We start from the raw sequence: 13,925 nt of genomic DNA on the forward strand, positions 1-13,925 counted from the left end.
TATACATGTAGAATAGCTCAGGTAAGAAATGTAGTTGCATAACACTTTCAAAAACAGTCACTACTCAAGTCTGGGAATACACTTGAAAAGTTGAAAACTTGATGATTTAATTGCACAAAACAATTTTTAGATGCTGAATTTGACACACGAGTTACAAATGAGCCGGAATGATTAAACAACCTCAACTCTTGTTTTTCTGTACAACAGACATGCTGCATTAGCAAAGTGCTAGTTCACAGTCCAGCAGACGGGCAAGTATTTCCTCACAACTTGGTCGTAAATGTGGTTCTGCCCAACATTCTGGGATATAGAAATATACGGTCATAATCAGATATTAATTTTGAGTGGCCCAACCGAAAAGAGAACAAGTGAAGTTTTTGTAGGTCTTCAAGATAACTAGTACCTGAAATTAGCCTGCCCAGGGGCCCTTCAGGTAACTCCAATCTCGATCCCTCATGTGCAACGGCATAAACAACCTGAATAGAGAATGAGCTATGTTGAGATCCCAGCCAAACATCGACAAATAGATGAGTCAAGTAAGAGCCAGAAAAAGTGAAGGGATATTCAAGCCTACCCGCTCGGGTGGAATTCGATCCCAAGGTCTATTGAGAGTGCAGAGTTCCCACATTATCACTCCTAGGCTAAAAATGTCGCATTTCTCTGTAAAAGGTTCATTCCGAATAAGTTCAGGAGCCATCCATTCTGGAGTCCCAGCCGATGAGGAGTCTTTCATGGGAGCATCAGTCATGATTTTTGAGAGCCCAAAGTCGCAGATCTTAACTGTCCAGTGCTTGTTCACCAGGCAGTTGGCACTTTTAAGGTCACGGTGGATTATCTTCATGCGATGTATGCACATCATCCCTCTGAGAGCCAACAGTAGGGAAGAAAATGAGACCGCGGTCAAAATTTAATCAATACATCAATAAGAAAAATGAAAAAGGGATAGGATTATAAGATGGGTCCCTGCTTCCCTCCCCACAATTCAATTCCACTGTTCATCCTTGATTACATCTTCCTCTTCTACTCCCCAATTTTCAGATTGTAGTAATAAAGAGATAACTGTACACCTTCACATTTTACCTGACAATGCGACAACTCAATTGCCATACCTGAGAACTTAATATTTGTCTAATGAGCCAAATAACCATACGGAGAATATTTCCAAAACAAAAAAAATAACATGCCAAAGAAATACCAGCTTTGACAACTTTACTAACCCAGATACACATCATGTCAGTAAGAAAGCCGAGTTAGCAATCTGTCAGACTAATTTAACTGCATTACTTTAAGTTCATGGAAGCTTTAATCTAAAAATTAATTCTGCATGGTAGGAAAGTCAGGACAGGAACTAAGTTAAAAAAGACAGCATTAGACTTCGATCAGAGTAAGATCAAAGTAAAGCATTCGCCATAAAAAGATGTTTGACACCCAGGCAGATAAGTATCCATTAGACTAGTTAACTGTAATTTAGTTTGAACTTCAATTACAAGGACAGATAAGATCCCGGATCCTTGGCATAGTATAGCTTCAGTTAAATAACCATATGAATAACTTAGTTAAGAAAAGCAATCTTTCAACCGATCAAATTAGGCACACATCAAACAATTTAAGTAACCTGCATATGTCGCGCAGCATCTTAATTCTCCTCCGCCAGCTCAATTTCTTCTTCTGACCGCTTAGGTGAATCAAATAGTATAACGATCCCATCTCCATGTATTCAGTGACCATAGACAACTGTGGAGGTTTTGTGCATGCACCAAGAAATAATATGACTGCACCAAAAACACCCCGTTATACAACAAACCTTTAATCTCAAGATATACCAAACTTATATTTTTTATATATACACCATATGTTTTGGATACACAACTATATGTTTTTTTATCAAGCTGTTTTCACACTCACCACACGCTGGACGCCAAAGCTGAACATTTTTTGGAGGGACTAATATGACTTGGGAGGGCCTTATACCCTATGGATAACTGTTGACAATGATTCATTTTTTTCATAAGAAGGCTTTACAGTTCAATTTTACCTTAATTCCAAATTACCATTGAGTATGTCTCATATGCCAAACTGAACTGTCCGGTCATGAGAAGTCCTAATTCTTAGCATCACCACTTCTTTGACACAAAATAAGACATGCAACATGCTTTTCCGTCTTATTTTATAGCTATAATCACATTCTGCACATCCTATTTGACGTATGTCCTCTTAAAACAAGTTGAGATTCAAGTAAAAGTGGCTAAGGGAACTGATTAAAACAAAAGTGAATGAACGGAAGTACCATTTGGATGCCGAAGGCGGCTGCAGCCAAAACAAAACAGACAAAAATAGTTGAGTTGCAATGCTGTATCACAAAAAGAAAAAGAAAATAAAAAATCAACAGCGAGGAACACATACCATACCTGAGGATGGATATTTCATTGCAAAAATCTTCCATGTTTTCTGCAGTGAGATCTTGCTCCAAAAACACTTTGATAGCAACTTCAGTTCCATTCCAAACACCACGAAAAACTTCCCCAAAGAACCCTGGATTTGTATCCTCATAAGAAAAAACATGAACATGCATATATACTCAGACAAGTAGTTGTATGTCATTACTAAATGGCAAAAAATGAAAACTTTTACCAGCAAACAAAGCATGACATATAGGGAGATTTTACCTAGTCATGAATAAGCCAATTCTCACACTCATATCTTATTTCTCCACATTCAAAAGGAAAAGTATAATTTTCAGGGAAAAACACACATTTGCAGTAAACAGTTAGCTGATAATTATGTTTCAGAAAAGCAGTGATAGCACGGTGCTGTCAAGTTCCAGATTAGAAAATTAGAGGCCGACCACATTGGGGGAGCTCTTTGTTCTGTCACTAATTTTCAGCTTTATGAATAGCAATATTGCTATCCAGAATGACAGTGCTCACCAATCCCAACTCGAGTGCCTACAGTTAACTCTGAGAAATCAATATTCCACTCTTCGAAAGGTAGCAGAGGCTTATTCTGGAAGACAGGTAAATCCAGAACTCTGTTCCAGGTTGAAACCATTTCATCATTTACCCTATCGGTCGCACTCCTTTCTGAAGTATGACTTGTAAACTCATGCGGAGAGGAAGGTAATGACATTGCCATATGAGAACTGTGCTGTCTCAGAGGAGCGTATAAGCAAGACCCTCTATCAGACATTTTGCCGCGATCATCAAGACAGATGTCTGTAACCTGGAGATTGTATATATTGATTGAACCACAAATCAAAGGTTTCGAAGATGAAATGTTGACAGATGCAATGAATAATGAGAAATATTAACTTGCGTTTAGATTGCCTCCACCAAAAAGAAAAACAAAAACAAAAAGAGATTACCAGGCATGTTTGTTTACATTTCTGGGAAATATTTTAATCGTGGAAACAAGTAAATCTACCCGCATTGATTTATTATTCTTTTAAAAAAATACATTTTCAACCCACTTTCACATACTCCTAGATAGTCATTACTTTATATTGATCTTTTAATCACTCCCATAAACAATTCTATTAACATATCATATTCTAAGACAACACTTAAGTTTTCTATATTTTAAAATAATCACATTATAATTATAAAACTATATAATCCAACACATTCTGACATGATACAATATCAACAACAAAAATGTCTCCTTCTGAAAGCATAACCAAACCATCACATTTTCCAATTCATTTCCTAAAATACATTTCAGAAAACGTTTTTAAAATATATTTTCAGATTACCAATAACGTGACCAAGTATACCATTGTGAAAGGTGAAAATCTCATCTTCAAAAAATTGATATTGAAGAAAAATATTTGAAGGCAACATATATGAATTAATGATGAAAATTAATATGAAAATTATGACAATCACCTGTTTATAGAGAAATGGACTAACATGATCACAAACTTGATCCCAAGTTTAGTAGAAAAATAACCAATTTTAAAGAAGCCAACAAGTCCAAATTAGGATCTATATGCTATTTGTGTTCTAAAACTGAGTATCCATGGTATCAGCTACAGAGGTTATCATGAAGCAAAACATTCTTAAATCGCATGTACCCATTAACTTTATAAAAACCATGCAGCAAGATGCAGAAAGAAATAACCATTCAGGTTAAGAGAGTATACATCTTTTGCTTGACTTGTGTTATGTTGGTCATTAGAATCCAATGAACATGAGGTACTTTCACCTTGTTCCCTCGAAAGACGATTCTGCTTCAGTGATTCATTCATTGCTCGCACAGCCCTAAAGTTATTAGCAAGATATTTAGTTAGCACGAGAGAAAGGAGCATAGTAAACTGATTGCAATTTATTAAACAGCCTTTAACTGGATCTCCATATTTCTTTGAATCCATAAAGGGGGACACGATAAAGGAGAACATAACAAAATTAAAACTACGGATAATCGCCAATTCCTTAAGTAATTTATCAGAAAAGCTTTTTCACATAAAGGAGATGCTTAATATTAAAAACAATTAGCTTAACTTTATTAAAGAATATTAACCTTACGATGTCATCACCAATTTCTGGAGTCATGCTTATGCTTCTTCTTCTTATCCTACGTGTGTCTGACGTTGATGCGCCTTCTGACCTGCAGGAGCATTAAGTATAAGGATCAAAATTCAAACTAGAAAACAATTAGAAGATAAACTCATATTCGAGAGCTCGCCAATTAAACAATCTTGGATTCAAAACTAAAGCAAAATGTTGAATGAGGAATTCTGCATAGAAAATTTCCTATATTTACTTTTGTCATTCAAAACAAGTCAAAAAGGTAGAGAACCAATCAACCTAAAATAACATATGAGCAGAAACCTTCTGCGCAAAACAACCAACATAAGGTAATGATTCCCTGACTCTCTAAAATGAAAATTTAGATGTTGCTACCAGTAAATTTATATGAACAGAATACAGCAATCAAAAAATAGTACAAGTTATCAAAAATTTATTTAAAAACCCTTACAATAAATTTTCATATCCAAAGAGTCCACTTAATTTTCATTTGACTTGCAAACCCATATACGATGTTTCCACACTAAATAATTCAATGTTAAAATTTAATAGTTATTTCCTATTTTGTCCTAACATAATTGTTAAATAGACCATGAAAATATTTACTTTTTGATGCATACATCTATTTCTTGTACGGTTTTCTTTAACATGTTTCTAGTGCACATATCTGCACAAGCGATTTTTTTTTACAATTAAAAAGCCAACTGATATAATTTCAAATTAGTTTAAAACTATTTAATTAATTTTTTATACCAGAAATTGATAAATTAAAGTTTACCACGATAAGAATAAAAATGATAATTCATTTTGTCAAACCTTGATACAAATATTGCAGCAAAGAAATTTCACATTTTTTTAAATATCCGAGGAGGAGATTTACATGGGTCGCAAACTCAAGATTGTCCTAATTTGGGACATTAGGTGCCACTAGGCCTAGAGGCTTGTGGCCTTAAATTTTCAATTTTATGTGTTTTATTTTACATAACTTAATTATAATTAATATTAAAAAGTTTGTAAATTTTTATTAATCCTGAATTATTTAAAAACGTATTTGAATTAGTTAGATTGTGCTAGATATGTATTTGACAATTACCCCTCTTATCAAGTATAAAATTATAATATGTCAATGTGAGTGCCAAATACATACACATATGGTGTCGGGGAGATGAATTCAAATTACCCGAATTTAATTGTTTTCAAATCAAGTACATGAAGGTCAACTAGGGCAAAATCATTATTTTGATATATGGGCTTTTAGTACGAAACATTGTAGAAAGAGTCTTAAAATAGATCACTGGTGTTATTTTGGTATGAAAACTTTGTTGATGATTTTTTTTAAAAAAAAAATCATTTATATAATTTAAACCGTTGTTTTCTTGAATAATACTGTTTTCATATTAATAAAAACAAGATCTGAAAATAAATGCATGTCAAATAAAAATGAAAAAATAATAATAAGTACCTTGACGTAGCAATGTCATCCGGGTACTCTGTAAAAGATTTGTTATCTCCGCTAAGCATTGATCTGCCACGTGATGGAAGTGAAGGATGCTCTGGGCTGGAAAACTTGAAACATTATAGAATTGTACACCAATTGTAATATCCAACTTTAGTTTGTGGGAATTGTTTGAAATAATTACAAGAATACCATATTGGTCGAGTATATCAAGGCATACACAGGCGCACTTTGTCAGGTAGCAAAAAATTTGTTGAAAAAAAAACTTAAAAATAGTAAAACTGCGGACTTGTTGCACCAGGAAACAGAAAGATGATCAAATTTTATCATTAACAAAAAACATGTGTCAGTGGCCGTGATCATCGACTCTTGCATGCTGAAAATATTTAGCAAACCCAAATGGAAAAAAACAGATAAAGAGTATCTACATGACATCTTTCAAAGTGAAGAAGAAACTTCAAAATTAGACTATACTAGTATTTCACTTGTGCGATGAGCGGAGTGTTATTTTATGTAATTAATTATTAAAATTAGTAAGCATAACTATTTAAAATTATTGATAGAACATATTTAAATTATAAATATTATTATAAAAAAATGTTTATGTCATTTGATATAACATTCAACTGACGATGACNAAAAATTGTTTATGTCATTTGATATAACATTCAACAGACGATGACAATCTTATGCCGTTAAATTGACTTCTTTATATTGGTTGAGTGGAATTGTTGCTAGAAAAATATATTAAAAGACCATATATTATTTTGTTTATCAAAATTTAAAAAATAAATAAATATTTTTCAGAAAGTCAAAATTTTTATCATTTATTATATGAATAAATTTTCATAAAAAATTTCAATTATATTTTAAAACATCTTAAAAAATATTTATATTAAAGTTCTAAATAAGATACATAATAATAACAACAATTTATGGACAATCAATATACAAAAAAATCAAGAAGACACTCAAATTGGAAAACATAATATTATATAAAAAATTTATTTTATTTAATAAGATAAAGACTAATGATAATTAAATATATAAAAATAACACAAGACTCAAAATAATCACCGAAATTAAATTAAATGACATAAACAATTTAAGCACTTAAATGTAATTTATATTTTCAAGAGACATCAAATTCAAAGTTGAAATTTGAAAAAGAAATTGAAAAGACTTCGCAATTAATTATGTATTTATTTTTTATTCGTTTTCAAATATTTAATGCTGTAGGTGAATACTGAACTAGCAATATTTGTTTTCAAATATTTAATTATATATATAGCGCGTAATGTGACAAAATTCATGAGTTTCCAAAACCACAAACCTTGAACTAGCAGTCCTTGGTTCTGTAGCGACCTTTCTTCGGCTCCTTCGCCAGAATGTAGCAGCAATGTTAGGTTCACTGCATGACAAACTGAAACAATAATATTAATCCAATAAAAAAAACTTTCCTGAATCTCAAGTGACGATAAATTTTGCATATGAGAAACAGGAATACTTCAAATGCAAAAACAGAAGGAGAAATTGAGCAATTATAATACCTCAGCTTTCTATCAATTGAATTTGAACGCAACATGATATTTATTAATGACGGTCCTGCTGCATTTGAAGAAGACTCTAGTCGACGTTGATGGAGCAGACCATCATCCTTCTCAGCACTGCATAGGCCAACAAAATTTCAGCAATATTCCAAGAAGATGCCAATCAAATATTGATACCTAGTCTTCTCCAAAGATGACTAAAGAAGCCATAATAGATTTTGTAGTATGCAAGTTTAAAAAAGATGTTTTCCTCCTAACCTATCAGTGTCAACTTTCTCTGGAACCCCATAGAGAGGGCTGTTCGGTTCCATTGGGGAATCACAAGAATCATTTTCTGCAGAATCACTCTCCCCGGCAGCAGATATATGAGTCATAAAGATAGCCTTGGTTGATCGTGGTATTAGTTGGCCAGGAAACCGCATTAGATCAACAAGCAATTCAATAGAATTCAACACAACTAAGACAGACATATGCCTGTATGAGTCCACACAATCAGAAGCTCCTTCAGTAGGTAACCCCTAGCAAGACAAACCCGGGAGAAGATTATATGAGCTACACACATAATTCAAGAGAAGGCTTTCAAAATTCTTCTTGATTTTGGAAAAATGAGCAAAAGAAGTCAAGCAGTTCTGGTCAAAATCTAACCAGCACAAGCCGGCTTTCAAGTCCTACAGCATCTGCGAGAACTTTAAATAATATTGCTCGAGGTCTGCATGAACCATGCTTGATGTGCCCAAGCATCTGCACCCCTCGATTCTCAGACAAATACGAGGTATCCTCAACAGCAGCTTTCTGGGGACTTAGTTCGGAATTTGGCCTTTTGTAAAAATCAGACACCTGGTACGGAAATCATACGGGAGCACCGCATCATTATTTTCTATAGTCATTGAACTCAACATCATCATTGCTCATAAAAAATACTCAAAGAGCAAAAGTCAATAACATGGTGATGAAAACTGAAATCAACTGAACATGGACTCGGTGAAAACCAGCCACTATGTACTCCAATCCACTCTTATAGTCTCTTCAAGCCCTAAGCCCAATAATTATCGTGTGTGTAACAAGAGCAAGTGCAAGTTACATAACATTGTATAATATACTTGCAAGGTAAAAAAGACAAATATTGTTTTTTAGTAGCTACAAAAAGGACAGACATAGATTTCTGGAAAGAGTAGATCGAACAGATTCACTACACAAAAGGATAGGGGACAAATAGGGAAGAATCTCAGAGTGCTCATAGTAAACTAAAAAACTATATCCAAGGACCAAGCAACAGCCTCAACGCAAGGGATATGACTTAAAAGAATTCAGTTTTCAAACAAAACAATTTCTTCAACTTTGAAAATAATTGTATCTTTACTCAGAACTTCAAACACAATTGTGGGCATATAAAACAAAAATTAAAATATTCCTGATGGAGGTTCATGTCATAGTTTGAATGAAGACGACTCTGTACTCACCAAACCAGCAATCTTTTTAATCATAGCAGCAGGATTTCTGTTTAAACCCTTAACCAGAGGCACAATATACTGCTTTAGCATAGAAAGTTTCTTATCTTTCTCAGCATCTACAAGAATCACCTCAGCTCTCAATCCCTCATGCTCCAACCCACGAAGCTCCTCCAAGCTAGGTATATCTTCATAAAGTTCCTTAAGCTTTTTCTCCTGTTAATGGAAAGTGAAAACATTACTAAAAACAGCCGCTAATGTTGGGAAAAGTATATATAAGCAATTCACCAGAAAAGATAATGCAAAAGTTGCGAGTAGAAAGCATGTAGACCTCTTCATACTGGTCAAATTCTTTCAATTGATATGAAAGGGAACTTTTCCCAGGTTAAGAGGCAACAAAATTGTGATACTTCAATTAAACAACAGTAGAAGATGTGTGCACACAATTATAAGATGCAAATATAATCATACTATAAAAAATCCCGCCCCCAGCGTTGCTCCACGAAAAAATCTACTTCTAAACCTGTAAGTTATTATACATTTAAAATATGAGCGCTTTTACATGAAAAAAGCAGAAATGGATATGTAAATACTGGGAAAACCAAATCAGAAAAAGCAAGAAAATTTATAGTGACGGCCCTCAATTCCATGCAAAAATCTCCTTCAGTCAAAATGTAAAAACCACGATCGCATATGCCACACAAGATTATGCCGAAATCACTGAATTATGGGGTTTCAACATCACTTTATCTGTAATAATATATAATGTCAAAAAATAAAATTAATTGTGCTGCCATCCGCAAGCTTAAGCTTTTGAGGCATGCTGTTTCAACATGGTATATAGTGCCCAAAAACCCCACAAATTTCTTAAGTTAGTGTTGAATGCCTTTGCTGCGACACGTCCAACCAACTTGCATACATAGCATAGGCTTTGGATATTAATTCCGAGCATATAATTCTCGTTCTCGGGCATACACATATGGAGCGTGTTAAGAATATAAGTATTGACTAAGTTGCAACCTTCAAACTCAAACTTTTGTGTCTAACATGTTTCTACAAGCATATAAGGAAAATTTTAGAATTGAGAGGGCATTCCCGCCTCCTTGGTCAATGTGTTGAAGTCACACTGATGGCTCATCCATGTGAGGAATAAGAAATTTAAAATATCAACCCACCCCTACAAAAGATATTTTGCGAATATTCATACCTAGCATGCTTCATAGTACACCGTACACAAATATATCCACAAGAGCAATTCTGTTTTACAAAACATCAAAATATCCAAAAAAAATGAAGTTTCAAAGTTCTCCCATCAAAATACGATATAATTTGGATATCTCCAACATTCAAGGACTAATAAGACCTTATTCACTTTGCAAAATTGTAAGTATCAATATTTAGCTCAAAAAAGGTGTTAACTAGCCAGTGAGGAGCATTCATGAATGGAAATACTAAAACTAGAAATAGAACAAATAAGCAAGGAAACCCATGAGATAAGTCTTAGTGCTCACAGGGACAACAGAGTAGAAGCCATTTGGGAGGGGCTCAGAAAGCATTCCTGTGCTCCATAGGATTTGTGATGCTGTTTTATATGGAAACCTATCATAGTTTTCTTTTTCAACTAATTCTTTATCCCTCATAGTTTCTTTGACGGAGTCCAAAGATACAGATCGAAAATTGTCAACAAAATCCGTAGGCCACCATTCAGTATTGGAAACCCTCTGCCCTGAAGATCCAGCATCATCTCGTGAATCCTCCATGATAATATATTCTCAAAATGCAAGACCATTTCAATCTTGCTTTCATCCCATCAAAGATCTCATAGGTGCACCATTTAATAAAGAAACACTCATTGATGTACAAAATTTCTTCCAGCTACCCTCTGTTGTCGTCATACGACCTGAAATTTGGAAGGAGAATTAAATTTGAATGAAAAAGCCTTTCCACCACGAAATTTGAATGTAGAGCCGTATATGAAAGCCTGATTTCATTGAAACTATGTTTCAAGTGAAATTTGAAAGCTACAAGTTTTGGATATCTTTAAATTTTGCCTTGTGGCGATGAGATATTAAGTGTAGCATCTACACATTTAAGCATGGGTTCTCTTGAACATGAAATTGCAATTTTAGAGAATGCAATTATCGTGAAATCTAAAGGAAGCAATAGAAGCATTCAACAGTTGTGTGAATGTGATGCAACTTAAAGAGGAGTTTGGGAATCTCAAAAACAGACTCCAAAGTGACTTCAAATTCAATCAGCCCGTGAGAATTGACACAAGTTCAATAAAGACCGCAGTAGAAATGGGACAAGTACATTGATCGCCTATTCTGCCCAAGCCTGGCTGAAGAAGAGTATTTCTGAGATAAGAAAATAAAATCTAAATTAGAAATAAAGTTAAGAGTATAAGCCCTGCCTTCTTTCTTTTCGAAGGGAAATGTCTTCCCAGCGAGTTCATGTTATGGACACTTTTCTTCTCATCAGCTCTTGAATTCATTAAAAAACATGAGGTTTTGTCAATGCTCTTCCAAAATAAGGTTTTGATATTTGTATTGCAAGTTGGGAATGACCTATAAATAATAGCTGGGTAAACTACTTATTTTTTACTCGTCAGCTTTAATTAGTAATCGATGAAGTACTCAACAACAAACATACATCTTGGTATTTACCAACACCTATTATGTTATTATTTGCCTCTTTGGTGCCACTCACAATGCAAGAGGACACGCCACATGCAATCACTTACATAAGAAACATGATCATAGGCAAAACATAATCAATTGAAAGCATACAACGTAACAACACAAACAGACCACTCAAAATTTCTGTCAATATTGGACTTGAAATCTTTCAGAAAATTTTTTGAACCAAGCAGCACACACAATAATATATTTTCAGATGCGCCCTTAAGTTCTAATTAAATGGGTAATCCATATAGAAAAAGTATATCCCAACGTACTAGCGCTGCCCACTAAATAGTTCCAGTAAATCGCTACTATAATTGACCAAAAAAAAAGCCAAATAATAACACCACATGCAACCAGTTACAGTAAAAAAACATTCAGGACTAAAGTTGTTTCTATTCAACTCGAGAAAGTACACATTGAAGTACATAAATGATAAATCTACTCTAGTACTCTAAACCATATAATCGACCCCCCTTCAAATCAAACTTAATGGGGGGGGGGGCCATAAACTCAAGTAAATGTGGCTGCCGAAGAAACACAGATGAATTTCCCAACCATTCATCATTTAAATTTAAAAAATTAAAAAACACTCGCCAAAATCTCAGAAATCGCATAGCAGATCTTCAATCACACCAACAACTACTTCAACATCAACAATCAAATCACTTATCCGGTTTTTTTCTCCTAACATGCAATGCTTCGGTCAGTACACTTCAGTCCAAATCAGCACAAATCCAGTAACAACAATTCTATAAACAAATCCGCAAAAAAAATGGAAAAAGCAAATTTAAACAAAATAGACGGATAAATTAAAAACAAAATCAACGTCCTCACATCGCAGATAGCAAACTGGTGAAAGAATCGTGATCGAGAAGTTTACCACAGACAGATCTCAGCACGAGCAGCAGAATCAACTCGCATTTGAATCCACCAGCGATAAACTCAATTCTTTGAATTAAAAATAATAATAATAATAATAATAATAATAAATAACAGATTCAGAACTAATGCAAATTTGAAATGCAAATTTTGTAGGTACAAACTTGGTACAATGTAGATGTAAACGAGGTGATTTATATAACGAGAGGGGGAGGCGGGGATTTTTTTTTCTGGTTCGATTATTACATATATAGATATACATATACATATACATTTTTTATATATAAAAAAATATAATTTCTTTTTATGACAGATTAACAAAGTTGTTATTTTTCCGTAATAATTGACTAAATATTGAGGTAGTTTTTAAATTACGTTAATCAGTTAAAATATATTGAATAAATATAATTTATGTTCGCTGGTTAAACTAAATACTTGGGTTGATATTCTCTTTTTTGGAATATGTTTGGTCAATTGAAGTAAAGGTGCAATAATCGATGCACGATGTACAAAGGACGTTGAAAGAATATACTTTTAAATCTTGTAAGACTAAACTTTAATATAGTAGCTAAAAGAAAATGGAGAATCGTTGCAAATATTTTCCTGATGCATTGTAATTTTGACAATCTATATGAAAGTACAAAGACAAAAATTTGTGTGAGACGGTCTCACCGGTCGTATTTTGTGAGACGGATCTCTTATTTGGATCATCCATGAAAAAGTATTACTTTTTATTGTGAATATCGGTAGGGTTGACCCGTTTCACAGATAAAGATTCGTGAAACCTTCTCACAAAAGACCTACTCAAGTACAAAACATGGATTATTTATCTTGGTTTCTCAAAATACTTTTTCTCCGTAAATCAAAAAGTAATTAGTTATTAATTAATAATATTAAAAAAATAATTGTGTTAACTGATAAGAAATATATATATTGTTTTTGAGATTAAAACTCGAATAGAATTGATTCGAGATATACAATATTATTGAGCGACGATAGGATAGCTCCTCCAATCACTCCAGATTCGACAACAAAAATAAAATAAAATTTTCGGAGCTAAAAGATGAATCACATGATCATTGGTGGTCCGTCCATAACAATGTTTAAATAAGTTTTACTTTAATGAACACTGTAATTAACTTATGGTTGAATGGAATTATTCATTTTTATTTATTGTTAAATCGATTTTATTAAGAGCGAAATATGGGTGAGATCTCCGACAGCCAGCTGGCGAAGTGGTGGCTTCCCAACATCCACAGCTTCCTCCGCGTTAAACCTTTTAAAAGGCCATTCAATTATGCACGCTTTTATTTCAGGACCCCCCAACACACATACAATATCATCATCATATAAATTAATTCTCCTTCCCCTTATACATGCATTAT

At 33.6% G+C, this 13,925-nt stretch overlaps 1 protein-coding gene across 6 annotated transcripts; it reads right to left on the reverse strand.

The window, feature by feature from the left end:
• Window positions 1-15: 15 nt before the first annotated feature.
• On the reverse strand, window positions 16-12,762 carry LOC140963879 (probable serine/threonine-protein kinase SIS8). Of its 6 annotated transcripts, none has more exons than XM_073423354.1 (17): window positions 12,542-12,760; window positions 10,489-10,877; window positions 8,990-9,193; window positions 8,175-8,366; window positions 7,788-8,047; window positions 7,530-7,646; window positions 7,313-7,390; window positions 5,986-6,081; window positions 4,516-4,602; window positions 4,139-4,256; window positions 2,928-3,219; window positions 2,409-2,532; window positions 2,288-2,307; window positions 1,616-1,772; window positions 575-863; window positions 404-476; window positions 16-300 (listed from the first exon to the last, which is right to left on the reverse strand). In XM_073423354.1, exons 2-17 carry the CDS (start codon window positions 10,735-10,737, stop codon window positions 218-220), a joined length of 2,439 nt encoding a protein of 812 aa, XP_073279455.1. In that variant the 5' UTR covers window positions 10,738-10,877; window positions 12,542-12,760; the 3' UTR covers window positions 16-217. The 6 variants fall into 6 exon arrangements, 5 of the variants coding, with proteins under 5 accessions (XP_073279455.1, XP_073279452.1, XP_073279454.1 ...); XM_073423351.1 differs by having other exon boundaries at window positions 7,313-7,402; XM_073423353.1 differs by having other exon boundaries at window positions 7,313-7,402; window positions 12,496-12,760.
• Between the last annotated feature and the right edge of the window lie 1,163 nt (window positions 12,763-13,925).

Source organism: Primulina huaijiensis, chromosome 18 (assembly GCF_012295235.1).
Source record: "Primulina huaijiensis isolate GDHJ02 chromosome 18, ASM1229523v2, whole genome shotgun sequence".
Taxonomy (NCBI): domain Eukaryota; kingdom Viridiplantae; phylum Streptophyta; class Magnoliopsida; order Lamiales; family Gesneriaceae; genus Primulina; species Primulina huaijiensis.

Coding starts and splice junctions, on each gene's coding strand:
- LOC140963879 (XM_073423351.1), bottom strand. CDS start 10,737: ATGGAGGATTCACGAGATGATGCTGGATCTTCAGGGCAGAGGGTTTCC. Junction 8,367..8,989: donor TTAAAAAGATTGCTGGTTTG/GTGAGTACAGAG, acceptor TTTCCGTACCAG/GTGTCTGATTTTTACAAAAG. Junction 864..1,615: donor ATGCTGCGCGACATATGCAG/GTTACTTAAATT, acceptor GTTGGCTCTCAG/AGGGATGATGTGCATACATC.